The sequence below is a fragment of the Podarcis gaigeae genome, assembly GCF_964106915.1.
Source record: "Podarcis gaigeae genome assembly, chromosome: 9".
In the NCBI taxonomy this organism is placed as follows: domain Eukaryota; kingdom Metazoa; phylum Chordata; class Lepidosauria; order Squamata; family Lacertidae; genus Podarcis; species Podarcis gaigeae.
Window position 1 is genome coordinate 2,256,093 of NC_139685.1, and position 27,564 is coordinate 2,283,656.

The following is a 27,564-nucleotide window of genomic DNA, read 5'->3' on the forward strand; positions in this document are numbered from 1 at the left end:
GTTGAGGGGTTGCACAGATGGCAGATGAAAAGGTTACCAATGGTTGACCAAAATAAGATTGACATCTGCTTTTATTTCTAGCAGGTTACTTAAGACTTTCATTAGTTGTGTAACCCAGAAGGAATTCACCAACACTTCTCTCACCGGTACCATCTGCACGCCAGTAAAAGCTGTACCTGTCAAAATGTTATGCACACAGCTTTTCCAGAGGAAAAAGAAAAAGAATAATCTAGAGATCCAGATTTGCTCGTTAAAGAGAGCTAAATAATGTTTTCCATCCTGGTAAAAGAAATGTGCTTCTTCTTCTACAGCTTAGAGAATATTTCTTATATACTTTCCCCCTAGCCTTAAAGATTAAGATTTTAAAAAGGCTAGAGACAGTACAGTTATATCACATTTCTTATTGTTTGGCAAACTTTTAAAAATATTATTGTTGTTTTTAAATGTGGGAGTTGTGCTTTCAAATGCAGAAAGGACAGTGTTGAGCTGAAGAGAGCCTTATCTCTCTAATTAAAAGCAACAAATTAAAGGAAGCTATTGAGGTTAAGTGAATTAGCTTCTTGTGACTTCAAAAGCGGAGTGGCTAATACCATCTTGAATACTGATTCATTGTGACATAAATTTTATGGGCTACATGCTGGGCTGGCATAATATGCATTTTAAATATATATATATATATGGATGATTGTGAAATACAAAAGGTAACAGGTGGTATGCAGAATCCAAATGTCTCCAAGATCACACCTGATTTTTGAACCTATATTGTAGTAGTAGGTTCTGACCTACAAGAGATTTTGCCACAATAAACCTGTTAGTCTGTAAGAGTACCACAAGCTCATTTGCTATTTTGGGTGCAAATGAGCAAGATTGCAACAGTTTTCATAGCCTATAGTTGATGGGAAAGGGTCCTGCAGAAATGACCCAGAGATAGGAAACCCACGCAGAGGGTTCCCCAAATATGCTGTTTATCTTAGGGTGACACTGGCACTCCTGAGTAGTTCAGTGAATCAGAGCTAGCTGAACACTTCCAGTAAAGATTGCGGGCTCTTGCTTTCATGTTTTTGCTTCACCTTGTCTCCCACACTGAGATATTCCTTTCATACTGTTCCAAGGAAGCATGTCATCTGTAAGAAGTGGAATTAGTTTTGTAAATCCAACAGTAAGGATATGGAAAACTGTCGTTAATGCCTTATCAACCCCATTTATTCATTTCCATCTCTTTGTGGGTATCTTTACATAAAGAGCATTGTCTTACATTTCAAACACATCCACTCACGAGGATTTGCCACACAGCAAAGTGTTTTATGTGATCATGTGTCCAACAACAGCTTAACCTCCTGCCAAAAGCAGCTTGAGAGGTAGTGTTGCAAACAAGCCAAGGGCAGCATAAGGTTTCATTTCCAACACACCACTAAGACTGGGTGGAGTGGTTTGAGGGGTCTTCCTAACCACTTTTTCTAGCTCGAGAATTGTCCTGTTATTCATATGTGATGGCCCAGCCTTCTGCAAAGTAGTGTTGCTGTCACAGTAGAAAATTGTAATGTAATGTTGCTGTAAAACAGAGGCATAGAAACAGCGTTTTTAAAAAACATAACTGAAAGTTCGTTTAATGCTTAACTTGATTGTTGTGTCAAAATCTGGTCCATAAACTGCATGCAGAAATGCTAATTATGTTACTTCTAAAGATATGAGTTCACTTAACTCTGACCCAAATAATTTGCAAATTTAGAAATAAATTCATTGGGTTGTATTCAACTAACATTTAGTCAGATTACATCCAATGAAGTTAGTAGCCATCATTTAGATAGATTTCAGTGGGTCTACTATCAGCAAAAAGTAAGTTGACTAGAACCCTTTACCAGAGATCTGACAAATCTGAAATTTTTAAAAACCCTTTCTTCCTCATCAAATTTAATTTAATATTATGCCACCTAGACGCCCTAAGTCAATGGTACAGTGATTACAATTGTTTAGGATCCACTTCTGTTGGAAGTGTGTACAGTGTTTCAGATTTTGCTTTGTTTTTACATTGCTGGAATTAAAACAGCATCGTTTCTCTGGTGCACATTTACAACTAAAGGTTTAAGCTTGATTTGCTTTGGCTGAACCCAGATGGATAATGGTCATTACAGTGGTGTAACCATGGAGCAAGTCATCCTTTGTGTCATTATACTCTCGGAGTATAAAATTCCCGGTCACAATTCGATCACATCCTATCTCCCCATGTCCAAAAAAGCCAAAGAGGGGAATGTTAGGAAAGAACTTCCTAAAAGCATCAGCCTCAAGATTCTGTTTGGTTTTATAATGTTGATATCCCCTGCCAACACATGCGAACATAAAACCAAGGCTATTGTGTTCAGGAATGTTTGTGGCTTTGAGGCGCTGCACTGCTGCTTCTGCTGTCCTCTCATCAATTACATCCTGATCTAACAGAACAGTCGCACTCTGGATCTGCGGTCCACTGAAAGCCAAGCCAACAACACCACAAGAATCAGCAGCCTGAGTCTTACTGAAAGAGAAGAGAAACAAAACACCATATTACAAAGGGGGGTTGTCAGAATGGAGCAGCAGCATCAAGATTCTATACAATACAAAACAAGAAAAACAATGTGAATATTATTATTATACATAAATACTAGGCACTCCACTGTTTCTCTTGGCATGTTCCTGCCCACGTCCCCAAAGTCTTGTTTGAAGGCTGTGAACATTTATGAATCCAGAAAATTTTAACTTCCCAAACAAGCAAATTGTTTTCCTACAGGACCTACTTTGTTATTCTGTTTGTTTATGTATGCTTCCATTGGGAATATAATTGTAGTATAACATAAAAATACTTATAATACATAACACAACAGTGTTGTAGCTTTTCTTTACTGAATGCCTTCCTGGCTAAATATATCTATATCCCCCCCCCCCCCCCGGTGAATCTAAGTCTGTTACTGAGGGATCCATAATTTGTGTGCTTGACTTTACTATTTGGAAGACATTGCTAGGAATTTACAATATAAATACACAAAAATATTTAACAAACAAAAACCCTTTACCCTGTTTAAAAGGCCAGAGCTTGTTTAACTAGCCAAGGGCCTCATATAAGAGAAAGGTTTTGCCTGGTGCCAGGTGAGCCCCCCGGGAGAGCATCCCACAAGCAGGAGCCACCGTAGAAATGGCCACCGTTCTTGTAATGCCACCCTTCAGATCTCCTGTGGGAGTGGCACACAAAGAAGGACCTCAGATGATGATCACAGGGTTTTGGAGAGGCGGTCCATAAGTTTGGAAGAATGGAATCTGTACCTTTCCCAACACGCTAGCAACTGGTATCTTAAAATCAGCTCAGACAGATTCATAACCCGTGTAGGGCTTCCTTCTATACTTGCTAGCAACTAGATCAACAGATAGCTTATCTTTTGAGGATGTTGACATACAAGCTCCAAATGGGAGCTAGCCAAGCTAAAATGTTGACAAACAAAAGATATTTGCTCCTGAAAGACTACTATTTTTCAAGGGGAAAGAAATCACAGGTGCTGTAACAGGTACCTAAACACCCTTTGCTGAAAAGCTACATTATTAACCTTTAAATGGACAGAGTGCAGTTCAACCAATGGCTGCTGTCCAAAAGATGAAAATTCCCCTTACCAAACTAAAGAACTTGCAAAATGCTTTAGAAAAGCAGCACAATGGTTATCTAGCCCACGCTGTATAAACTTATAAAGTTCTGAAGAGGTTCAGAACTTCGGCCCAGTATACCAGAAGAAACGTCTCCATTCCCATTGTTCTGCCCGGACACTGAGGTCCAGCTCCGAGGGCCTTCTGGTAGTTCCCTCCCTGCAAGAAGTGAGGTTACAGGGAACCAGGCAGAGGGCCTTCTTGGTAGTGGTGCCTGCCCTGTGGAACACCCTCCCATCAGATGTCAAGGAAATAAACAACTACAGTATCTGACTTTCAGAAGATATCTGAAGGCAGCCCTGTTTAAGGAAGTTTTTAATGTTTGACATTTTATGTTTTTAATATTCTGTTGGGAGCCGCTCAGAGTGGCTGGGGAAACCTAGCCAGATTATCATCATGATCATTATCATTATCATCATCATCATCATCATCATCATCATCACCACCACCACACCTGCTGTACACTATTGAAGATTTTGTTCTGTGCTGATTTATAGAATGTCATTTTGGGTGGGAGGCATGCCAGGAATACTGCGAACCTACTGGCTGCCAACCCAAATAAATAATACGAGTAAATTACTTCATTATACCAACTGCAAGTTAACATTAAGGCATCAGCTATGCTGCAAGATTCCCCCAGATCAATGAGTGGTGCTTATTTCTTGAATTAAAAAGTACTGTATCCTCAGACTAGACTTCAAATGGACTGTAAGAGAGAGGTAAGTGGTGAAAGTTCTGCCTCCCTTTGGTTAATTTGCTACGAATATGTGATTTGACCATAATTCACCTGACATCATGCCTGTTCCAGTTGTACTGTACACTGAGTAAACACCATATAATAATACAGACTGATTTGAGAGGGACACTTCATTCTGACAACTGCTAGAACACCACTGGAATGTAAGCTGCTACATCTGTGTACAGAAGTAGCACATCACTGTTTATATTCATCCCTACACTATTGGACTTTCGGAACCCCATGCATTTGCCATGGATTCACTGGGAAAGGATGTACATGGCTTGATATGCCATGCACAAATTAAGATTGCCAAGATTTCAAATGCAGGCCAAAAAAACACAGCAAGTCATCTAGGAAGCTCACAGCACCTGCACTGGTGGCCCCTGTTCAGCTCAGCAACATTCTTCAGGGAAGGCTGGACTGATTAGTAACCAATCAGGAAAGCTAGGTCCAGGATGCACTTCTGATTAGCAGTCAAACAACCACATGTTGTTTAGCACCCTCTCCTGAATAATTTTCACCAAACAGAAAAGAACGAATCCAACGCACAGCTGATCTCCCGCACACTCCCAAGCCCAATCATGCATGGGCTAGCAGCTAAAACGATCTGCTGTGTTTGGAGCTGTGCCTTCCAAGCTTCAAATATCAAAGCAGATATACAGTTACCAACCTCAAAAAAAAGGTTTCATTTGCAACGGCCATGACATAGCTTTTATAAATAAATGCCGCAATCAGTGTTTTAGCAAAAATAAAGAGAAATCTGTAATCTAGCCACGTTTCTTCCAGGCTCAGCTGCTTCAGTTCTATGTTAAGTACAGCTATTCATTCAACAGAGGATTCAGGAATCTAAGGAGTTCCTTGAAACGTTAGAACCAGTGATGTTTTCTATGCCTTCAAAAGGTAGTGATCCGACTCACCTACCTTTTAGGTTAAGGGGTGATATGATAGCCATGTTCAAATATATAAAAGGATGTCACATAGAGGAGGGAGAAAGGTTGTTTTCTGCTGCTCCAGAGAAGCGGACACGGAGCAATGGTTCCAAACTACAAGAAAGAAGATTCCACCTAAACATTAGGAAGAACTTCCTGACAGTAAGAGCTGTTGGACAGTGGAATTTGCTGTCAAGGAGTGTGGTGGAGTCTCCTTCTTTGGAGGTCTTTATGTCAGGAGTGCTCTGATGGTGTTTCCTGCTTTGCAGGGGGTTGGACTCGATGGCCCTTGTGGTCTCTTCCAACTCTATGATTCTATGACTCCAATAACCATGATCCAATACCCAGATAATCTATTTTCCAAGACAATGAAAAACAATGAATCCATTGTGCCCTGTTACATACCAAACCAATTATTATTTGAGACAGATGTGGCTGTTAGGGAGATCACAAAGTTCTAAGGGAGGGCATGTTATGGAAAAATTAGATAGCAGTTTTATTCCCTCTTCTAACCCAATGAAATTGACAGGAGAATGAGAACAGATCAAACAAAGCACATGAGATCATGGAACTTCTAGGTTTGGTGGCTATATGCCACTGAATGCTAGTTGCTGAGGAGATAACAGAAGAGAGATACTACTTTCATGTCTGCCAGAAGGTCTCTCATATCATCTGACTGACCACTATGCGATACACAGGATGTTGGACCTTTGTTCTGATTCATCATGGCTTTTATTAAGCAATCATCACCACCTCTAGCCTCAAGAGATTTCAGCAGACCTTGAGAGTCAGAAACTTGTTTTTAAATAAACAGAAGCCGAGATTTTCAGAAATGGGTGGAAACTAAATTAACTGTCTGGTACACAAGAGATCATTAGGCAATCCAGGGTTCTAGTGGACACCTGAGGGCAGAGAGATCCCCACTCTTCCAAAGATACCCACTTCTCAGAAGTTAGAGATGTAAAGCTCTCCACATGTCCGCCAGCCAAGATGATGCTTTTTTCATTCAAGCGATTGACTATTTGGTGTAGAAATCGGGTTCCTCCTGACTTCCATGTGTTGTACCCAAAGAGAAGAACCACTCTGAGATCGGGATTATTCTTCAGGCCTGGTTACAGAAAGAGAAGGGGGTAAGGATTAACCTCTGTAATGTTGTCTTTTGGCAGGAACAAGAACAGGCAAGACAGCCTTGCATCTGGACTGGATGAACTGCATCAGTTTTGTTTTCTGGGCTACTTCTCCCCAAAGGCTCAAAGAGCAGAATGCATATCATAAAGGCAGAGGCTCTATAAAGATTTGTTGTTATCATTAAGGCCCTCTAGCTGTTTATGACCTCCTCTTCAGCATATAATCCTGAAGGTTTCGTGCAGCCCCTAATTGTATGTTGTGTTTTGTTTTGCTCGGCACATGGTGATTTTAACCAGTAGCTACTAGCATTTTACGTGTCAGAATGCACCAACTCCATAGTGCAGGAAGTAACCAACTTCCTTTGAGGTCAGGTAAACAACAATCCCAGCATATCTAAGTTACGTTCCCCAAAGTTAAAAAGGCCTATAAAAACAAGTTGGACTTGTTACTCTTCACAAGGGAGATGCTCCAACCTGGACAACAAATCTATTAGATGCTTTAGGTTAAACTGCATGTCCACTGGAGGAAAGATTCTTCTTCTCCCCCCCCCCTTTTTTTTTTACTGTGGCTGGTGGGGAAGATGAAGACTGTGGAGAACATTTTTAACAAAACATCTCCATGCTATTATTCCTGAGGGTTTAAAGAATATCCTTTTCCAGGATAATCAGGACAACACAGAATATTTCAAAAACTCCCATGAGAAAAATACCATGGGGAAAAGAGGCTTGGGAAACAATGCAAATTTGCTTCTTCTCGAGAACTGGTTACAAAACATTTATATAAGGGTAATCAGACACTTCTAAGGCTTGCACAGGACACAGGGAAGGTCACCAAAATAACCTAGAATGAGACTGCCGAGAAAGCATCCACTGCATAATTCAATCCAAGGCTATTTCCCCAGTCCTGGATACTTTATATCTAAAACACCCTTGACAAGGGCCTGTTTCCTTTAGAAACACTGAAGGAGGAAGGCGGTTTATTTGGCTGCTGACCTTCACATTTAAAAAGAGTTCTCCCTGGTGTTTTGCCAGAATCCCCCTCCCTTAAGCATAAAACTATTATGCCGCCTCTTCTATCAGTTGGCAGTACAGAAAGTACCTGCCCCTTCACTCATTTCAAAGAGGCTTTTAAATATTTGAAAATGATGTGTCTGCATTGTTGTCACAATCTTCCTTTCCTTTGTCTAATATAACGTCAGTTCATTCACCTTTTGCTCATGGTGCTTGTCTCTGTGGCTGCATAATGCATACAATGGCCCCAATTCTAGCTCTCCAAAGATACTTGCATGGCACACACACATCCAAACACTTTTTGTTGCATTCACACTGTAAGCACTTAGGTGTATATCTAATATTCTCTTTCAATGCACACTTAAAAGTATTTATCACCCTCATAGTTCTCTCCTGAATCCATACTCAGTCAATAGCTTAAATTGCAAATTTGGCTGCTAAGCTTTAATATTTTACTACTACAGTGTTTAAGTCATTAGGTACCTGCTTCAGCAAATTGGCTTTCATCAAAGACCCTGGTCTTCAAGTCTTTACAAAAGTGGAAGGTTTGAATCTTCACCCCATCAATCTTGGGGAACAATATTGCAAAGCCAGCTTCACCATCTTCGACTTCCAGAGGCCGATTACTGCGAGACCCCATTGGAGTAACTAAGGAGGAGAGTTCAAAAGCAGGGGAAATTTGACATCTGTTTGCTGCTGCTTCCCCATCCCCTAGTCATGTAGTTCCACAAGATTTTTTTTAAAAAATGGTCTCCTTTTTGAAAGCAATATGACCCCAAAGCACTGTCAGCTAAACCAAGAAGGCTCTTACTAATCTCTGACACATCCTGCAGGAAGTTTTAAAAAAACCCACACATGTGACTTTAAAATCCACAGGCAAGAGGCTCACAGTGCAGTTGTTAAGAGCACATTCCTAGTAGGCAGAAGGTCCCAGGCAGGCTTACTCTCTGGTTAAAGAGGATTTCAGACAGCTAGGAATGATTTGGGGCATGAGAGGTCCTAGGTTCATTTCCCAGGCAAACCTATGAGCAGAAGGGAAGGGGCGGGTGTCACACCTCTGGGCAAGAGCAGATGCTTTGAGTATCAAGAGGCTTGTTCCCTGACATATCTCAGCCAGGCTGCGAAACATTCATGCCTGAAACTGGAGAGAAGGCCAGTCAATGTAGACATCTCCTTCTTGGTACCAACCGACTCCAAGGACCTCCCCCTAGTCTACATCATTCAGACTTGAAATCCTAAACCTGGCCTTTGCCTTTGCCCACTAGTGCCCCACAAAGAAGGAGCTCCACTCCACCTTGCCTGGCAGTCTTGTCCTCTGATGGTTTCCATCAATGCCCTTTGTCCCCTGCTAATGCCCATCCAGCTCGCTCTGTTGAGCTGGCTTGGCTCATTAGCATAACTGGAGGGAGGGTAGGGATGGAGGTTCTGTGTTTGGTAAAGTTTAGGGAAACCCCCAATTTGTGCAGGGGTTGTGTACCTGGCCCCCACGCACGGCAGCAGAGCACACATAAGCCCGCCTTACTCCATTCCACCCTCTTCCAGGTCAAAAAAGACCTGCAGATCGGTGGTCACACGTCACCTGAATGTGGGCAAAATGGTTGCCGTCTGTGGCAACCTGTGGACCAATGGTCTGGCTTGGTATAAATGCAGCTGGGGGGGGCATGCACTCATGGGGCCCATCAACTAGTGTGAACTGTTCCTTACTTTGTGAAGGGTCGGAATTTGCCCCTCCCTCATTTACTTTTACAGAACACCATTGTATTTTGGGCCAGTGGAAGGAGTGGTTTGCAAGTGTGCTAACATTGGGCAAGGTGCAGACAGCTGAATGCATTACTGCTGTTTCTTACCTACAACTCCAGGTGTCACTAGACCAAGGACTTGGCATCGTCTGGGCAATAGTTTTTCTAAGGCAGTGGCTGTTTCTTTGCTATTTCTTCTTCGTGCTACAAGAAAAAACAATTTGCACAAGTTCACATTGAATCAGCAGTACAGCTGGAAAAAACTGCCAGGTCTCCATGATATTTTTAATTAGCTGCTTTAGCATACATGGGTACTCCCCAGGTATGTTTAACCACTTGGCAATCTGTCCACATTTTTTCTAGGAGTGTGAACATTAAGGCGTTGGTTCAGGCTTCTGATAGGGCCAGAATTATAAGTGGCTAAAACAGGGAGGTATCATGCCATCCAGTATAACCATGTCTCTACAAATGTCTGAAGAAAGCAGGGAAATAACTTGCTACTTTCAAAGCCTTCCTGTGACCTTGGAGGCTTCTCTGCTCTGCTCCTGAGCCAGGAAAAGAGACAAGGAGCCTCATTTTCTGCTGGGCCAGCAAGAGGCTTGAAAAGCACCAATGTGTCTTGTTTTTCAAGCCTCTCCGCAGCTTGATCTCTATCAGTGTCAAGCTGTCCCCCATCTCCACTGATCAGGGCCAGGACTTGTTGCTACAATGATCCTGGGTCTTGGAGCTCAGACCTTACCTCTTCCCACAGCATTGGTGGAGACTAAACCTTCTGGCTGGCTGCCAAGGCTATTCAATGCTATTTAAACACAGTACTTCATCCACTGGATAAAACCAGATCCCTCACACAAGTGCTTCCATGTATAAATGTATAAAATCAGAAAGGATGCGGAGCAAAGCTTCTTCAAGGCAGAAGGAAACCCAACATAGCTGCTCACCTTTCTTCTGCCTGTGGCTTGGACACTCTTCGTGTTCACTGAAAGTCTCTGCATCTGCTATGTACAAGACTGTCTGGGGCAGCACCTGAGCCTTCTGTAAAGTAAAAGCTGAGTATAAGAAAACAGAACCTGGAGAGGTGAATGAACAGGAACTTCTCTTTCAAAGGAAGAACAAGCAGAGCAGGAAATGGGGGGGGGGGACTATTTAAACCCCCTAACATATATCTTGTCTCTTTTTAAAGTTATAGACATCCCAATACAAAACATGCTTGGTTTTGAGCATAAAGAATCATTTTACTTTTTGAGAGCTCCAGGGCCAGCCCTATCATGAGGTGAAGTGACTTGGCTACCTCAAGCAGCTGATTTGGAGTACTGCCAAATAGTTAGTATTTAATTTATTATGGTGCTTTTTTACTGCTGAAAGGAGAGGGGAAAGAGAAGTGCCTGAGAGATTTTATGCCTCAGGTGCCAAATAACGTGACATACTTTGAGTACTGCATGTGTTGAAAATGAGGGGGGTGGGGCACTGCACCATTACCTGCTCTGCCGCAGGCAGCAAAATGTACTGGGCTGGCCCAGAAGAGTCTGAAAGTGTGTCTGTTCCTATATGTATTTACACCATCATTCACACACATCCTTTACAAAATATGATTCTTCAGGGCCAAAGTTTTCAACACATATCTAAAATATTATTGTTAGAGTGACTATCTAATGTCAAGAAGCAGTTCTGGATACAGTCTGCATACGAAGCAGTTTTAAATTCTCTATGTTTTATGTTCTACCACTCTATATGGTAATCTAGGTCAACATATTTTTTTCTATTAAAATATTGCATACATAAAAGACTATACAGTGGTACCTTGGTTCTCGTACGTAATTTGTTCCAGAAGTCCATTCGACTTCCAAAACATTCGGAAACCAAGGCTCCGCTTCCGAGTGGCGCAGCTCCCCGGAAATAAGCCAACAGCCAGACGGTCGGCTTCCAAAAAATGTTCAAAAACCAGAACACTTACTTCCAGGTTTTTGGCAATCTAGAGCCGAAATGTTCTAGTACCAAGGCATTCAAGAACCAAGGTTCCACTGTAAACCCTTATAGTTTAGTACTGTAATCCTAAGGACACTTGCCTATTGCAACTCCCACTGAGCTTAGCTGGACTTACATAGATACATTCAGGAAAACACTATATCACATACAGATAAATGCATGGTTGCTCAGAAGCAAGTTCCAGTGTGTTCAACTGGCTTACTCAAAGGTATATGTGCACAGAATTTGAGCTGAGAACCCCATGTCAGTATCAAACACCTCCTTAAACCTAAAGGCCAGCTGATACTATAGGACAGGACAAGCATTTAAGAACTCAGCTTCTCCAAATCTGACAATCAACCAAGTAGCAAGTTGCAATAGGTTACAAGTATGATAAGCACTGTCACACCTAAAGCAAAATACATAGCAATGCTACAGAATCAGCAGGGAAGCACCAATTGGATTTTAGGAGGTTGTACACCAAGAGGAGCAGAGGAACAGTACTTGTGAAATTACCAATTGTGAATCATAAAATCGTAGATTTGGAAGGGACCTCAAGGGTCATCTAGTCCAACCCCCTGCAAATGCAGGAATCTCAACCAAGGATCCAAGATATATAGTATATATATAAAGATCCAAGTATATAACTGTTCAAAGATGTTCCATTCACTTACCTCAAGCTCCTCTGCTAACACCTGAACCAGAGCATGACTGCTTGATGGCCCGGGTTCCACTGTGGAGACCCAGACAACACTCTGCTGGGTTCTCAGGATTCTGCGGGAACACTCTCTCCATAACCGACACACACTAAAAAAAACCCCAGAGTCAGCATCACTACAGGCAGGAAGATAGCGATTTGGAGGATTCAAGGAATATGTCCCCCTTGCAATAGCCCAGTAAGTGAGGGCAGCATTTCCCCCCAGAAGGCAGGTGGGGGCGGAGGGAGCTAATAAAGACTCCTTATGTTGGTGGTTGAGCTTCCCCACTGCAGCTCACTGTTTCAGCAACTACCAGCTCTGTACACGCCCTGCAAGAGCAGCTGACTCCTTAACTGGAAATGTCTATCATGCACCTTCAGTGGTAGCCAACACTTCTTGCATCTTCTAAACATGAACCACTTTGAAAGCCCAGCTGTCTCAATCTCAGAATTTTTTTAACAGGTTCCTTTACAGGAGTCTATGGCTTCATGCAGTTCACATGGAAAACTGCTAAAATATTACGTACCCCCAGTTACCAACTCCACTGGCAATCTGACATTCCTTTTCCTCCTAGTCACACCTGCATTTCTAAGAGAGAAGTTCAGCATCTGTCTTGGAATTTGATCAAGCTTCACCTGTCACTGCCTAGAAAACAAGAGAAGGGCCAAAGCATCTCTTATGTCAGCCAGCGGCTCCATTTGAAAGGCAGCATTCAGAGGAGTTGCTGCTGGGAGTCTTGCGATTCCACTCCCCGCCACCTGCACTGAATAGGGACAGGCATTGGCGAGCAAAGTTTCCAGGACAGGGCAACCTTTGTCCACCTCTCTTCCCCATGAGGGACCAGGTGCTATACAGAGCATCTTCCAAGAACTCAAGAGATATATGAGACAGAAACAACTCCATTTTTAATTTCATTCCCCATCAAACGCTTACCCTGATGAGTGAAGCATAAAAGCATGGGACAAGTAATGGTAACATACCTAAGTTGTGTCAAGCTCAGCCAATTGTTTCCCTTTCCCGAAGTGAAAGCAGACAGTAACTTACATTGCAAATAAACTTATATTATTATTAAAGTTCTATACGACCCTTTGTCTGAGGATCACAGGAAGTTCACACAAATATACATATCACAACAATGAAATAACCACCCACCCAGTTTTAAAGGCCATAGATTGTTTAGCCAAAGGCCTGCATGTAGAGGAATGTTTTTGCCTGGTGCCTAAAGATATGGAACGAAGGTGTCAGGTGAGCCTCCCTGGGGAGAGAATTGCACAAATGGGGAGGCACCACAGAAAAGGCCCGTTTTCATGCTGCCAACCTCCGGACCTCTTGTGGAGGCACACGAAGGAGGGTCTCAGATGATGATTGCAGGATCCGGGTTGGTTCATAAGGGGAGAGGCAGTCCCCGAGGTATTGCAGTCCTGAGCCATTTAAGGCTTTATACTGTAGATCAAAACCAGCACTTTGATTGGGCCTGGAGACTAATTGGCAGCCACTGCAGTCAAGCCAGGATTGGTGTAATATGCTCCACCCATCTTGCCCCAGTGAGCAGCCTGGCCACTGCATTCTGCATCATCTTCAGAGGCAGCCCCAAAGGTTCAGTAAACTAACCTACAGGCTACTAGAGCATAGACAACAGACAATAGGTCAGGCATGGCCAAACTTGGTCCTCTAGCTGTTTTGGGACGACAATTCCCATCATCCCTGACCACCGGTCCTGTTAGCTACGGATGATGAGAGTTGTAGTCCCAAAACAGCTGGAGGGCCAAGTTTGGCCATGCCTGCAATAGGCTATCCCTGTGCAGATAGGAGTGCAGCTGGGCCATCAGCCAAAGCTACCGAGGCTACCTGAGTCTCAAGCAACAACAATGGATTCAGAAGTTTCCCCACATCCTTCAGAGGAAGTATATCGCCAACACATGCAGGGAAGTGCTCACCCTTCCAGTCTAGGGAACTAATAGTGCCTCAGTCTTATCTGGATTGAGCTTCAGTTTGTCGGCTCTCATACGCCCCAGACAATAGTCCAGGACAACCACTTCCTGCTTGGCCTCTATGATGAACGGCTGCCCATTACATCGGAGCCATCTCACACAGAAGATTTTGAGGATGAGATGAGAGTAATCATCCTTCCAAACCCCGCCAGGGCTGGGGAGGGCAGCCTCGCCTGCAGATTACCCCCAATTAACACTTGCTCCCAATCTGGAAGGAATGAGGGGGCAGGGGACACTGGGTGGAAAGCACCATGCGTATTTTTGGCAACTCTCCAAAGCCGCCGCCTTGAGCAACAAACACCTGTTTTTAAAGATGGAATTTGGACTTAATTAACAGGCATGCTCTGAGCGAGCGGAGGCAAATTACACTGCTAACTGATTCAGCCACTGGGGTGCCAAAGGATTTGAGTGGAAGGATTAGCATCACTACGGGATTGGTATGTCAGAACGGAAGGGGGGGTGAGCCTCCATTATTTCTTTTTGATATACTTCGTATTTGCTATCTTACTTGGCAAATCTTCCTGGAAGGACTGACTGCCGGATTGCTTATGTACACAAACGGGATTGGAGAGTATTTTATTATAGTTATAATTTTGGTCCAATTATTAACTGTGTGGAAATGATTTATGAATTTGCAATTACCTTCAACAGATTGTTAAGAATAGAAGATGGAAATTATGGTTTCTAGCTAAAGTGCAGACTTATTTGTCTTGGAATGAGATAAAACAAAGAAGTTTGGATATATGCCTGGTACAATTGGCAGAAAGCCAGATTTCCTTCATCTTGGGATGTGTCGCAGTGGAAAATCACAAGAGCGAGAAAGCAAAAGTGAAATACCATGGACAGACTGTTGGAGTACAAAGAATATAAAGAGAGAAATAAAAAACAAACAAACACCCACAGAGAAACATACGATATTGGCTTAACTCGCTTGCCAGACGAACTCAGAGGCTGTTAAAAATAAATGAAGGATTAACATCTGATTGTTTTATTGGAACTACCTGGACTAATTAAGAGAAGCATAAATGTGAGATCATCATCACCCCCCGAACCTCAGAGCATAGGAAGCCAACCAAAGACTTATAATTTGGCATAAAATTTGGATCGTTTGATTATTTTATAATTTGGAATGTTATTAATGTGGTTTTTATTGGATTGTTAAAATGGAAAACTTAATAAATATTATTATTATTTTAAAAAATTGTCCAGGACAACCACTGCCACACCTCCAGGTGTAAAGGAGAAGCAGAGCTGTGTGTCATCAGCAGATTGCAGACAACGTATTCCAAACTCCGGATGACTCTGCTCAGCCATTTCATGCAGATGTTGAACAGCATGGGGGATAAAATCAAACCCTGGGGAAATGACCATCCAAGTATGACCAGAACGACAGCAAATCAGAGCCACTCACCCCTAACTTGGACAGCTGCGCCAGAAGGATACCATGGTTGATGGTACGGAAAGCCTCTGAGAGGCCAAGGAGAGGTTAAGGATACATTTCCCCTCTCCTGACAGAGGTCATCATTCAGGATAACCAAAGCAATTTCTGTGCCAAAACTGGGCCTAAACCCCGATTGAAACAGATCTAGAAAATCAATTTCCTCCAAGATTGGCTGGATCAGGTCCACAACCACCTGCTCAAGGAGAGATCACCAACTGGCCGATAGTGACTTATATTTTCTGAGTCAAGAGACGGTTTCTTGAGGAGTGGTTTCAGCACTGCCTCCCCCAAGTATGCGGGAACCAACCCTTCTTGCAAGGAGGCACAAACCACTTCCCTGGTCCAGCCAGCTGCATCCTCCCTGCTAGTTTTTATCAGCCAAGAGTCCACAATGCCCTGACCGATCCAAGCACTTTGTCCACATCCTTGAGCCTTAGTAACCGAAACTAATCCAGGATAACAGGACTAGACAGTACTCTGGAGACCTCTTGAGAGTCATCTGTTGTAATTGTGGAGTCAAGGTCTCAGCAGATGCAAGTGATTTTATGCTCAAAATGCTTTGCAAACACAGCTAGCTACCATCTGCTCTTTCACCTCCTTTGATGGCCAGACTGTAAAATGCCTTGCAGTGCCACAACAAGTTCTGCTTTCACTATAATATGGTATGATATAATATAATGTCTTTTAAAATTGGCAATAAAAGGAAAGAAGAACAATTATAATTTCGCCACTGCAGACTAGCACAGCTAGAAAACGAATAAATTAATTTATCTTACTTTCCTGCAACAGAAGTTCTCTAGATGGCAAACACAACAATTACATAAAATAAAAAGAGAGCTGTATCCAATGCTGGTCATACTCGGAGTAGGCCCATGGACTTTCATTTCAAATTTTGATCCAAGAATCTGCTACAAATGTAAGGTAAAGGTACCCCTGCCCTTACGGACCAGTCTTGCCAGACTCTAGGGTTGCGCGCTCATCTCGCTCAAGAGGCCGGGAGCCAGCGCTGTCCGGAGACACTTCCGGGTCACGTGGCCAGCGTGACAAGCTGCATCTGGCGAGCCAGCGCACCACACGGAATGCCGTTTACCTTCCCGCTATAAAGTGGTAACCTATTTATCTACTTGCACCCGGGAGTGTTTTCGAACTGCTAGGTTGGCAGGCGCTGGGACCAAACGACGGGAGCGCTCCCCGCCGCGGGGATTCGAACCGCCGACCATGCGATCGGAAAGCCCTAGGCGCTGAGATTTTACCCACAGCGCCACCCGCGTCCCCACAAATGAAACTTAGTTGGAGACAAATCGTATATTTCCAATCCAAGAGAACAGCTCCCAGGGGAGGCTTTCCCACCCGCTTCCCCAGGTTAGACTCCTGCACTCCAGCAAAGCAAACCCCGGGGAGCTCAGAGGATTAGATGAATTCATGGGTGGGGAGGCTATCAGTGGCGGGGCTGCTTCCGGGAGCCCCTGGAGGGGGGCGAGGGCTTCCCCGGGGGCACCTGCGAGAAGAGGGCGCTGGGCCGGAGGGCGGGTCCCGCAGGGGAGGGGCCCAGGGTCATCTAGTCCACCCCTGCATCCCCGCCGCCGGCCCCTCGGAGCCCCTCCCTCACCAGGCCGCGCGCAGCAGCGCCTTCGTCGGCAGGAAGCCCAGGATCCTCTCCACCACCTCGGCGAGGTTGCTCAGCACGTAGCCCCCTTTCGGATCGGGCTCCATAGCAACGCCAGGCCGCGCCGGTAGCCGAGCAACCAGCGGAAGCGGAGCGGGAGCCGGAAGCGACCTGGGCGCGCGTCATCAGAACTGCGACAGCCTCGGCCCATAGAGACGGAGCCGAAGGGAACGGGGAGCGCCGCTTCCGGCGGCCCAGGGGCTCCTCGGCGCTCTTGCTCCGCCCTTGGCGCCGGAGAGACTTCCCTGCCAGGGAAAGGCCGAGCAAGAGCCCCTTTGGCCGCGCCTGCTTCGCGGGAGGAAAGGGGGACAGGAGGCAGGAAAGGAGTGAGGCGGAGGAAAGCAGCCTCCCTCTGGACCCGAGAGAAGGGAGGACCATTTCCCTCTTCAGAAGGAAGCAGGACCCAACTGGGGGGGAAAGAAGCAGGGAGGGGCAGGATGGCGCCATGCAAACTCAAGCCCTCCGATTCCAGTATCACGATGTCTTTCTCAAACTCCGGGTTGTGATCCCAGCATGAAACTATTCATAGCTGCCACACACTCTCGCCAGGGAGCCGCCAGGGAGCTCTCCTGGCCTCTTGCCGTCACTTCAAAGACTAACCAATTTTCTTATGTATGGCCTAACTTTTCCTAGAGATCATTTCATGAGATGCATGAAAACCTCCGCATGGAGATTTATAAAACATGCCAGGCTTCTAAGGTGTCCAAAATTCTGTCTGTTTTGCTGTAGCAGACTAATACAGCTGCCCATATTCTTTGAAACTAGTATTTTTAGCCCCACTTAGAAAACAGCACAGTTCTTGTTGTAGATCTCTAAATGGTAGACCTAGGAAAGGAGTACCAAGACCATGAAGGTAAAGTTATAAGAAAAGGTTACAAAGTATGGAGGGTGTATTTTAGTTCAGAAAAAATCCCCTCTCACAGAACACTGGAATCCAGGCTCATTCAGGTAGCAGGCAAGAGATTTTGGATAAGGCAAACAGAAGTCCTTCACACAGCACATAGTTGAGCTATGAAGTTTGTACAGTGGTACCTCAGGTTACAAACACTTCTGGTTACAAACTCCGCTAACCTGGAAGTAGTACCTCGGGTTGAGAACTTTGCCCCAGGATGAGAACAGAAATCGCACATCGGTGGCAGCGGGAAGCCCCATTAGCTAAAGTGGTGCTTCAGGTTAAGAACAGTTTCAGGTTAAGAACAGACCTCCGGAACAAATTAAGTTCGTAACCAGAGGTACCACTGTAATTGCAAAATGTCATTATGGGTGCAAAATTAGATGGCTTTAAAAGGGGATTATACAATTTGTGGAGGATACAACCACCACCAACTACAAGTCATGATGGCTTCATGGTATAACAGGGATCACTGGAAGAAAGCTCCTGAACAGCAGTTGCTGGGAATTTATTGAGAGGCACTTTTTATCCTCATGCTTTGCCTGTGCCCGTGTAATCTCACTGTATACAAGTTGTACAAGTGACAATAAAGTATTTCAATTTCAATCAAAGTAGAGGAAATTGTGCACAAGTGAGACTTCATGCATTACACTTGTATCCCACTTTTCTTCCAAGAAGGTCAAGGTCCCCCCTCCCAATTTTATCATGAGAACCACCCTGGGATGTAGTCGCAGCTGTGTGTTGACTAGAAAATTCCTAAAAGTGATATCTGAAGGAACTGGATATATTTTGCTTGGAGAAGACTAAGAAGGGACAAGAATGCAGTCTTCAGAATACCTAGAAAAGGCCAACATTTTGCTCTCTACTGGCCCAGTATTCTGGCTCACTACTCACCTCCCCATGAATCCCAGAAACCAGGCATACTGTCATTGACAGTGGAGGGGTGTGTGTGTGTGTATGTATCAAAGCTGGTGGGAATCAATACCTCTTGAAGGGACAAATTGCATAGCACTTTGCATAGCAAATTGCATAGCACAAACACTGTGTGTTTGTCCTGAATCCTCAGATACTAATGCTGCATTGGGGCCCCAGGTTCAGTATCACAAGATACTCCATACACTTTCTCCATGCCATACATAATTTCACACACCTCTATGATGTCCCTTTACTTAACTTTTCTTTAAACTAAAATGCCCCATATAATAAATCTGTACACTGTTTCCTGCTGCCAAGGATTTCCCTCCCCTTGGAGGCCGGAGGGAACTTTCCCCCTGCCGAAAGTTTTGTGGGGCACTGAGGGGACTCCACCCTGAGTAAACTGAAGACCCCCCCCCCCCAAACCCTGCATGGCTCTCTGGTTTCTACTTTTGCATTCATTGTCTCAAGACTGCAGACAAACAACTTCAAATATTTTCTTTAAAGCAGCCAACAAAGCTTCAAAATTACTTCAGTCACTAATGTCATGTCTATATGAATCTGTATCACAGAATGTTATGTGTGAGACTGAAAGACAAAACCAACTCTTCATGAGAAGTTTTGAGTGAGAAGTAGGTCATTTAAAATTATCACAGTGCTCTCTCACTTTCGCCAAGTTGTGATTCATGATTTTGGTTTTTTCTAGTTTCTAATTCAGTGACAAAAAAGACAATAACTTAGCTTCTTCATTTGCAAATGTGAACATGCAGCTTTTATGCAGGCCCATTGAAACTAATGAGCCTATGTTAGCCATATCTATTTACTTCAGTGGGTCTATTCATGGGTTGAATACCACACGATGGGCTTAAACACCACTACTAAAGATTGGTATTATGCTTTTTAAACTATTGTATTAGTTTAAGGTGATAGTAGATCCCCTTTTTAGTACTGTGTGCCATTTCTCATGTTTACAAAACATCAGCTGCAAGATACCACACTCAGTCACTGAAAGCAGACTCCTCCCAGAAATAAAGTGACAAAAAGAATTCTTAAAATGGTTCTTTATTCATAAACTTGATGCAAGTTTACAGATTACCGTACACTGCTAAATAATTCTGCAATGAAAAATGAAACTCAGAAACAATAAAAAGCAAGCCAAGGGTGCACCTGTCATTCTGCTTGTCCATTAGAATACTAAAGAATTCAATAATGTATTCAAAGTTTTAGCCTCAGGTTTGAAAAGGAGCTGCAGAAATGCTTACAGAATTCGGCCTCTGCCTTATGGCTGCTAACAGGATTTCACTGGAATAATATGTACAATCAAACAAGCAGGGAAGCTGGAAGTCATCCACTCCCTAAAAGACTGCATGAAACAGTCTTTGACCAGGCCAAATCCTTCTAATCCAATCCTCCAAGCTAAAAAAAATCCAAACAAAAACAGCATATGTGACCAAATGCCTGGGCACAAAAAAGCACAAATTTAGGATTTTTTTCTCCAAGGTCAAGGAGGGCTGAGGGCCAGAGACATTTCTGGAGACCCCCCCTCCCTCCAAAAAAGTGCTTATACCCTTATTTCCTGTGAACAAAAAGGTCTAGTCAATTTCAGCTACCAAAAAATAAAAATCACACCTGATTTTTTTAAAAAAGGTAAGGCAATGTTATAGCAGTTCCCGACCCACAGCAGTTACAGATCCAGATTCATTTCCTAAATGGAAGAGCAGTTCCCCATTAGTTTTTCAACGAAACCATGGTCACAACTATAGCAACCTTCTTAAAAAAATTCTGAATCAAGTGATCCCTGGGACTTGTTACTGTAGCTTTTGTTTAAAAAAACATTTTCAAAGGAGTGTCTTCTTGATTTCTGCCAATTGCTTTTTAAAGTTCATTACTCTACAAATGATTGCAACAACCCGTTAATAGAATCGAATGCCTAAGAAGGTTTCTAGTATTTTAAATAACTTCAAGCTTTATATCTATGGCTCCTCCTTTCAAAGGAGCCAACAAGAGCCAACAAGTAGCAAAGTAGCCCAGCAAAAAACCGATGCCCCAGTGGATATGACTAGTTACAAAGTTCTCTTGGCACAGCCTGGCTCTGCTGCAGCAGAAGACACCTCAAGGGCATCTCTGCCCAGAAACAGTTCATATCCTCAATACAGCCATGAAAGAAGAAGGAAAGTTCTAATGATTTAACATTACCGTTCTCCTATCATCATCAAATTTGGCAATACTATGAATGCTCTCAGTTTTAGACCAAGGGGAGGAGGAAGGAGTCTGATTTAATGAGACCTAAAAATGTTGTAACATATTATTAAACTAACTTTATTCAACTTGGTTGGCTTTAAATAAAATATATTGCAGTTGTCTGCAGTTTGGAAAAACAAATAAGTGCATACAAAAGGGGGGGAGATCTTAATGACTGGTATTTTAGTAAACCCCACGAGCCCAGTTTGAAGGATTCACACTCTAAAATGGAGTGGGGATTGGTATGCTTAATTCATGGGGACAATAGAGTTTCAAAACTGTTCAGTTGGAGATACTTGACAGAAGAGCAGAATTGTACAGCTGTAGCTTATACTGGATGTGTCAGTCAACAGATTATCCACTAGTTATCTATGAGCTGGAATCTTCAGTATGGCTGTTATGGGGGCATTCATAGTTGAATCTGTGTTGGAAGGAAAATCTTTTACTGACATTGGTCCAAGTGTATGAAAAGTCCACAATGTTAACCATCTTCTTTAGGAGGTGTGAACCAGCCTGCAGGTATAAAAAAGATTTGGCATTAACAAATGTGCAGCAGTGGTGGTAACACCCATTTTGTAATTGCACACGTGCTTAATAACTATATAATATACCATGACACTTGGTTGAAGCACCAGTGCAGACAGGTGTTCTGAGCATCCACATAAGACAACATGAGTTGTTTAATGTGTTTCAGTCTACATATAAATAACTCGGTGCTTAGGAATCCAGTTCTGCAATTGGAAGATACTGTGCAAAAACCAGCAACATTTGGAAACAACTTACTTGACGGACTGTCCTAATGATCAAACATGCAAGCAAAGAATTATCAACCCACCTTTATATTAAAAGGTAAAGGTACCCCTGACTGTTAGGTCCAGTCGCGAACGACTGGGGTTGTGGCGCTCATCTCGCTCCATAGGCTGAGGGAGGCAGCATTTGTCCACAGTTTTTCTGGGTCATGTGACCAGCATGACTAAGCCGCTTCTGGCGAAACCAGAGCACTGCATGGAAACGCGGTTTACCTTCCCACCAGAGTGGTACCTATTTATCTGCTTGCACTTTGACGTGCTTTCAAACTGCTAGGTGGGCAGGAGCAGGGACCGAGCAACGGGAGCTCACCCCGTCACGGGGATTCGAACCGCGACCTTCTGATCGGCAAGCCCTAGGCTCAGTGGTTTAGACCACAGTGCCACCTGTGTCCCCTACCTTTATATTACCAGTATCTAATACCAGGACCAGTCTTAAGGGGGCTCTCAGTACGGTGCCACTGATGGGCCTCCAGCTCCCCCCAGTGTGGGTCTGCTGGGCATTGCACTTTGCACTGCACTTTGGAGAAGCTAAATGGCAGCTGGCTGTCACAGATGGGCACAGAGAAGTGGTACCACGGCCTGCTCAATACTGAAATGGCTGTCCGGGAGCCTGGCAAGGAGAGTGGTAGGGTGGCACAGCTGCTTTGGGCCAGCGTGAGGGGCCCTGGGACAACTGTCAACCACTAGCACCAGGCCTGATAGGATCTACAATGAAACCAAATCAAAACTACAATTCATTATTAGAAAGGTAAATTTTAACTTCTTTCCCCCACTTATTTAATTCACTAGACCTCCGCAAAAAGTGTGACCTTAAATTGCTGCCCTACCAGTCTACTGAGATTAATTAGCTGATCTAATTTTCAGATTAAACCTTGGTGGGGGTTGCGATTATGTTTATGTATCGGGGAAATAGGAGTTAAGTTATGACCAACTTCCCAACACACTATTACACTGTTTACAGAACCAGGCTATGCGCAGCTCTGGGTGCCTGTGAAAAACATGCATATGGGGAGCGGAGTGGCTTCTCTCCTCTGACGTTATACTTACACAACTATGTGTTTTACCATAGCATGCATACATACCATACATACCATTTTTCTCATGTAACTGTACTAGAGATTTATAGGATTGCTGTGCTCTTGCTAGGTTATATTGGTTCTGAAAGAAAGAGATGAATGGTTGAAGTTAATATCCCAACCATGACAGAGTAGTTCTGACTCAGCCTGGATGCATGCTGGTTAGTTTTTACGCTGCTGGTGACAGGCTCTCCCCACAGTCTGCTTAAAGTGTTTTTCTTCCCCGATTTCCCAACTGGTGGGATCCTGGGGGACATAAACGTTGCTTGGAATGGTTAAGTTTCCTGAACAGGAGGTTGCCTCTTCTGCAATAAGCCCCATCTAAAAACCGCCAAAGCCCAACAACCGTTCTTCAGCACACATTACATTATTTCACAGGTATGGGGTTGCAGTCAACTAGCCAAGAAAATATTGCCAACTGCGTGCCTGTTTTGATCATTTACTGTGGGTCACACACATTCATACCAGGGTGGCCTAACATAGCCTTTTTTGGTTGCCCCAGGCACGGCAGGGAGCAAGCAGCAGCTCCTGGGGCAGCAGTGGCATTGAGAAGGAGGCAGGAGGGCTCTGACAGGGTCCTTGAGGCTCCCCACCTCCCTCCCCAAGCCTAGTTAGTGCTTTTCCAGCTTTGAAAAAAAGTGCCAATCAGGCTGAGCTTAATTCATAAGTACAGCCTCCCATGTTGTTCTTGCTGCGTTGGAGGCACGAAAGTGACTGGGGCGCAAGTCCTGGGCCCAGAAGACACAACCCCCTCTTGGCCTTGCTGCTGATGTGGTCCAAAGGAAAGGAAAGCAATGCATTTGGCACCAGGACTGCTCTTACACTAGCTGTTCTACCACAATACATGAACAGCAGAAAAAGAATACTGGCGTGTATTTACCTTATTTGCTCCAAATTGTACTCTGGCTTTTCCTTTGACTAATGTGGCATTGATCTGCATGATGACAGATTCTGTTGAATAGGCACTACTCCAACCCTGAAAAAAAAGAAAAGAAAATTCCAGAATAGGATTGCATTTTGTCCGCTTGTCTTGCAGAAAACATTCAATCCCAAACAGACATCTCTACACTAAACCAGGTTAATTTGGGTTGATGTTCTAACTTTTGAAAATGGCAATTATTTGCCACAAGAGGAGAAAATATGAAACAGGAGTACGTTACAGGGGAGCAAGGAAGAGTAAAAGTCAAAGTTTCCTGGCAAGGCAAAAAATAAAATCGTAAGCACATGTCTCCAAATGCCATGAAAATTCATAACAATTACAATGTTTGTTTAATAAATTAAAAATATATTCAGAGCTCATTACTTCTAGCTGGAAAGAAAGATTTACTGTGACACACAGTCTAGTGTTCTGGTCTATCTTTCTAATTGTTTTCAGCTACTTTGTTTTGATTAGTTTGTATTTTAAACTGTTTTTGTTTTAATTATTTTTATTTGTCTTTAACCAATTTTAAATTGTGTTTAAATTCAGGACTGTTATTGGGATGTACCTGGGAAAAGGGGAGAGGGGGAGAACCAATCACAATGGTTCAGGGTAGGGAGAGGTACGGTACAGGAGGTAAAGCAGGCCAGGTAAGGGGCACAAACGCAGGCAGTTGGTGACTATGTCGTGTGCCAGCCCCTCCTCCAACCTGAGGAACTGTGGTTGTCATATCAGCCTGCCTGGTCTGCAGCTGCTGTTGCTGAATGCCAGCATGAATGAATGCAGCTCGAAGCATTCTCCGGTTGTGGATAAGGAAGCCCATCTGGTCTGTATCACTGATGCCTGGGTGGGTGAGCAGGGTGGTCTCACCCAGTTGTCCCCATCAGGCCAGACTTGAGGGTCAGGGAGGGAGAACTGCTGTGGTGTAAAGAAATTCTCTCACTGTCCAGTTGCCGGGGGGGCGGGGCGGGGCAGAATCTAGAGTGTGTGTTCCAGGCGTTGGGCAATAGGGACAGAATTGGGATTCTGTTGGTTTACTGCCCACCTTCCTGCTCAGCAGTTTCCCTGCCTGAGCTGACAGAGCTGATGTTGAGGACTCTCAGACGGTTGGTTCTGAGGGACCCATGCCAAGGTGACTGGCTCTGCGGTGGCTCAGGACTTCATGGCTGCCATGATAACCATGGGACTGTCTCAACATGTCACCAGTCCAAAGCAGGTGGGAGGCCACACTCTGAACTTTGTTTTTTCCACTGGGCAGGAACAGGGTGCTCTGAAAGGGGGGGGTATTGACCCTTGTCATGGTCCAGTCACTTCCTCTTGAGGCTTTCAGCATTCTTTCCCTTCTGCAGAGGTGGGGACCTATGAGGATGGTCTGTCCTTGGAGGCTGATGGATGCAATGGGTTTCCAGGTGGCTTTGGGGGGGGATTTTGCAGCTGATATGACTGGCACTCCTGTTGAAGCCCTGGGCAATCTCGGGAATATATGAATGGCTCAGGCCATTGACATGATCAGCTTGACTGCTCTCTCCCACTTCGTGGGAGCCCATTTGACTCCCTGGCAACCTCCAGAGCTTAGGGTGATTAAACAAGTTGGGAGACAGCTCAAACAACTCTAGGAAAGATCTGGCTGCATCATCGAGCTTACCTAAGTAGCAGTGAAGGCAGCAAAGAAGGCATCGAGGGTGGACAAAATGCTTGGGTTGGTCATGGCATTGTGGACTCTTGTCCCTCTTGGCTGATAAAAACTAGCAGGGAGGGGACAGCTGGCTGGTGATTAATGCCTCCTTGTAAGAGAGGGCGGTCTCTGCCTGCTTGAGGGAGGCAGTGGTAAAACCACTCTTCAAGAAACCACCCCTTGATTCAGAAAATCTAAGCAACTACTGGCCAGTGCTAATCTCCCATTCTTGAGCGAGTGGTCGGAGACCCAATTCAGGCACTCTTGGAGGTAACTGATTTTCTAGATTCATTTCAATCAAGGTATGGGCCCAGTCTGGCACAGAAACTGCTTTAGTCGCCCTGTAAGATGCCATTCTGAGTCAGCTGGACGTTATAAGAATTTGGAAATGGGGGTCTGTTCAACCAGCTGCAGAGGACTTCCATAGGAGCAGACAAATCTGGAGCAAGACTTTTGATTCTGCATGTACCTGTTTAGTAAGCAGCTCCATGCATAATGCACCTCCACCGAGAACATACCTGCAGGACAGAAAAGCAAGTTTAGAGTATGATTTTCAGTAAGACCTTGGAAAGACTAACATATTAATTATGAGACAAGCATTTGTGTACTAGAATCATATTCAACAGAAGGGTTATTCTGAGTTGTACGATCTGGATCTTCCCAGCACTGTTTTGTCTGCTTATGTCATTCAGATGGGAGCCAGCCATTTAGACAGCACGCTCAGATTAGGAGTATTAAAAAGGTTAAATATTGGTGAGCCAATGTCAAGCTGTCCTCATTGGCTTGGTCTACTGGAATTATTCTGGACACAATAAAAGCTCGTGAATGTACAAATGAGAAGCTATGTGAACTCAAAGAATCAAACAGAAACAGACTACCCGTGAGACCAGGTGAGGCAGGTGTAGAGCTTCCCTCTCCCCTTCTTCCCTGGCAGGGAGGAGGGTGCCATTTTGTGGTTTGCCTCAGGTGCCAAAATGCCTTGGGCCAGGCCCTGGCATCCAAGCTATCCCCTTTGGCATCAGCTCTATAATCAGCCCTGATGTAGCTGAAAGAGTTAGTCAACTGTGCATAATCACTGCGCATTCACTGTTTTGATATCACTGTTCTGACAACAATCCAGTCCTCATTTTAGTGCATTTTATTACCGTTACACTTTGCTGTTCTCTTTGTCAGCGGTTTATAAAATACAACAAAGGAAACATTTAAAAACAATCACCACTTTTAACCTTTGTTCACTTCCCTCCAACTGGAGTAGAAAATTAGCACAGTCGTCTTTGGTTAATCTCTCACATGATTTATTCTGAAGTTATACATGTCAGAGAGTCAAGAGTGGAAGTGCTATCAGATCAACCCTTCCCCCAGCTGGCCACTACCACCAGTTACAAAATGTATGCAAACGGCCCACAAAGAAAGCCACTTTACTAAATGGCGGCCCAGTTCAGATGCAAGAGGAAACCATGGCTTCCCATCATGCGAACAAATCTAGAGCTTAGTCCCCCTTAAAATGTGTGTGTGTGTGTTTATTGAGGCTTTCAATTAAGTACTGACAACAGATAATGTAAGAAAATATTAACATAAATAAGCACATAAGCGGAAACATAAAATGAATACAAACATTTCTTCTTTCATTGGCAACCTGAAAGCAAAGTTCTTAACCCAAGGTAATATTTCTGGGTTAGCGGAGTCTGTAACCTGAAGCATCTGTAACCCGAGGTACCACTGTAAAGAGAAACCCGAGGTACCAGTTTTTGCTTAAAACTGGATATTGTTGAAGAGGAGTCCATTCACATGAAAGGTAAGTACAGGTCGCCAAGACCCCCCCTTTTGTGGCTGAAGTATCAGAAGCAGCTGTTCCACTTTTAAGCAAACCTCCATTTCTCTTTACAGTGGTACCTCGGGTTACAGGCGCTTCAGGTTACAGACTCCACTAACCCAGAAATAGTACCTCGTGTTAAGAACTTTGCTTCAGGATGAGAACAGAAATCGCAGTGTGGCAGCGGAGGGAGGCCTCATTAGCTAAAGTGGTACCTCAGGTTAAGAACAGTTTCAGGTTAAGAACAGACCTCCAGAA

General features: G+C 44.0%; 3 protein-coding genes across 5 annotated transcripts in view; 1 reads left to right on the top strand and 2 right to left on the bottom strand.

The window, feature by feature from the left end:
• TSPAN3 (tetraspanin 3) overlaps nucleotides 1–27,564 on the top strand; it is a 939,276-nt gene that overhangs the window by 576,871 nt on the left and 334,841 nt on the right. The gene's annotated exons all lie outside the window — the stretch shown is intronic.
• On the bottom strand, nucleotides 1,186–17,122 carry FBXO22 (F-box protein 22). The gene is made up of 7 exons (XM_083698398.1): nucleotides 16,910–17,122; nucleotides 11,845–11,977; nucleotides 10,147–10,240; nucleotides 9,317–9,412; nucleotides 7,953–8,117; nucleotides 6,274–6,439; nucleotides 1,186–2,509 (listed from the first exon to the last, which is right to left on the bottom strand). Exons 1-7 carry the CDS (start codon nucleotides 17,011–17,013, stop codon nucleotides 2,083–2,085), a joined length of 1,185 nt encoding a protein of 394 aa, XP_083554524.1. The 5' UTR covers nucleotides 17,014–17,122; the 3' UTR covers nucleotides 1,186–2,082.
• The window catches only part of UBE2Q2 (ubiquitin conjugating enzyme E2 Q2), a 42,876-nt gene continuing 35,131 nt past the window's right edge, over nucleotides 19,820–27,564 (bottom strand). For 2 of the 3 annotated variants that reach the window (XM_083698395.1, XM_083698396.1), the window contains exons 10-13: nucleotides 25,963–26,011; nucleotides 23,780–23,875; nucleotides 22,906–22,981; nucleotides 19,820–21,527 (exon numbers count right to left, since the gene is read on the bottom strand). In XM_083698395.1, the coding sequence (XP_083554521.1) occupies nucleotides 21,496–21,527; nucleotides 22,906–22,981; nucleotides 23,780–23,875; nucleotides 25,963–26,011 (253 nt within the window). In that variant the 3' untranslated portion in view covers nucleotides 19,820–21,495. The remainder of the gene's footprint in view (nucleotides 21,528–22,905; nucleotides 22,982–23,779; nucleotides 23,876–25,962; nucleotides 26,012–27,564) is intronic. The other variant, XM_083698397.1, reaches the window with a different exon arrangement.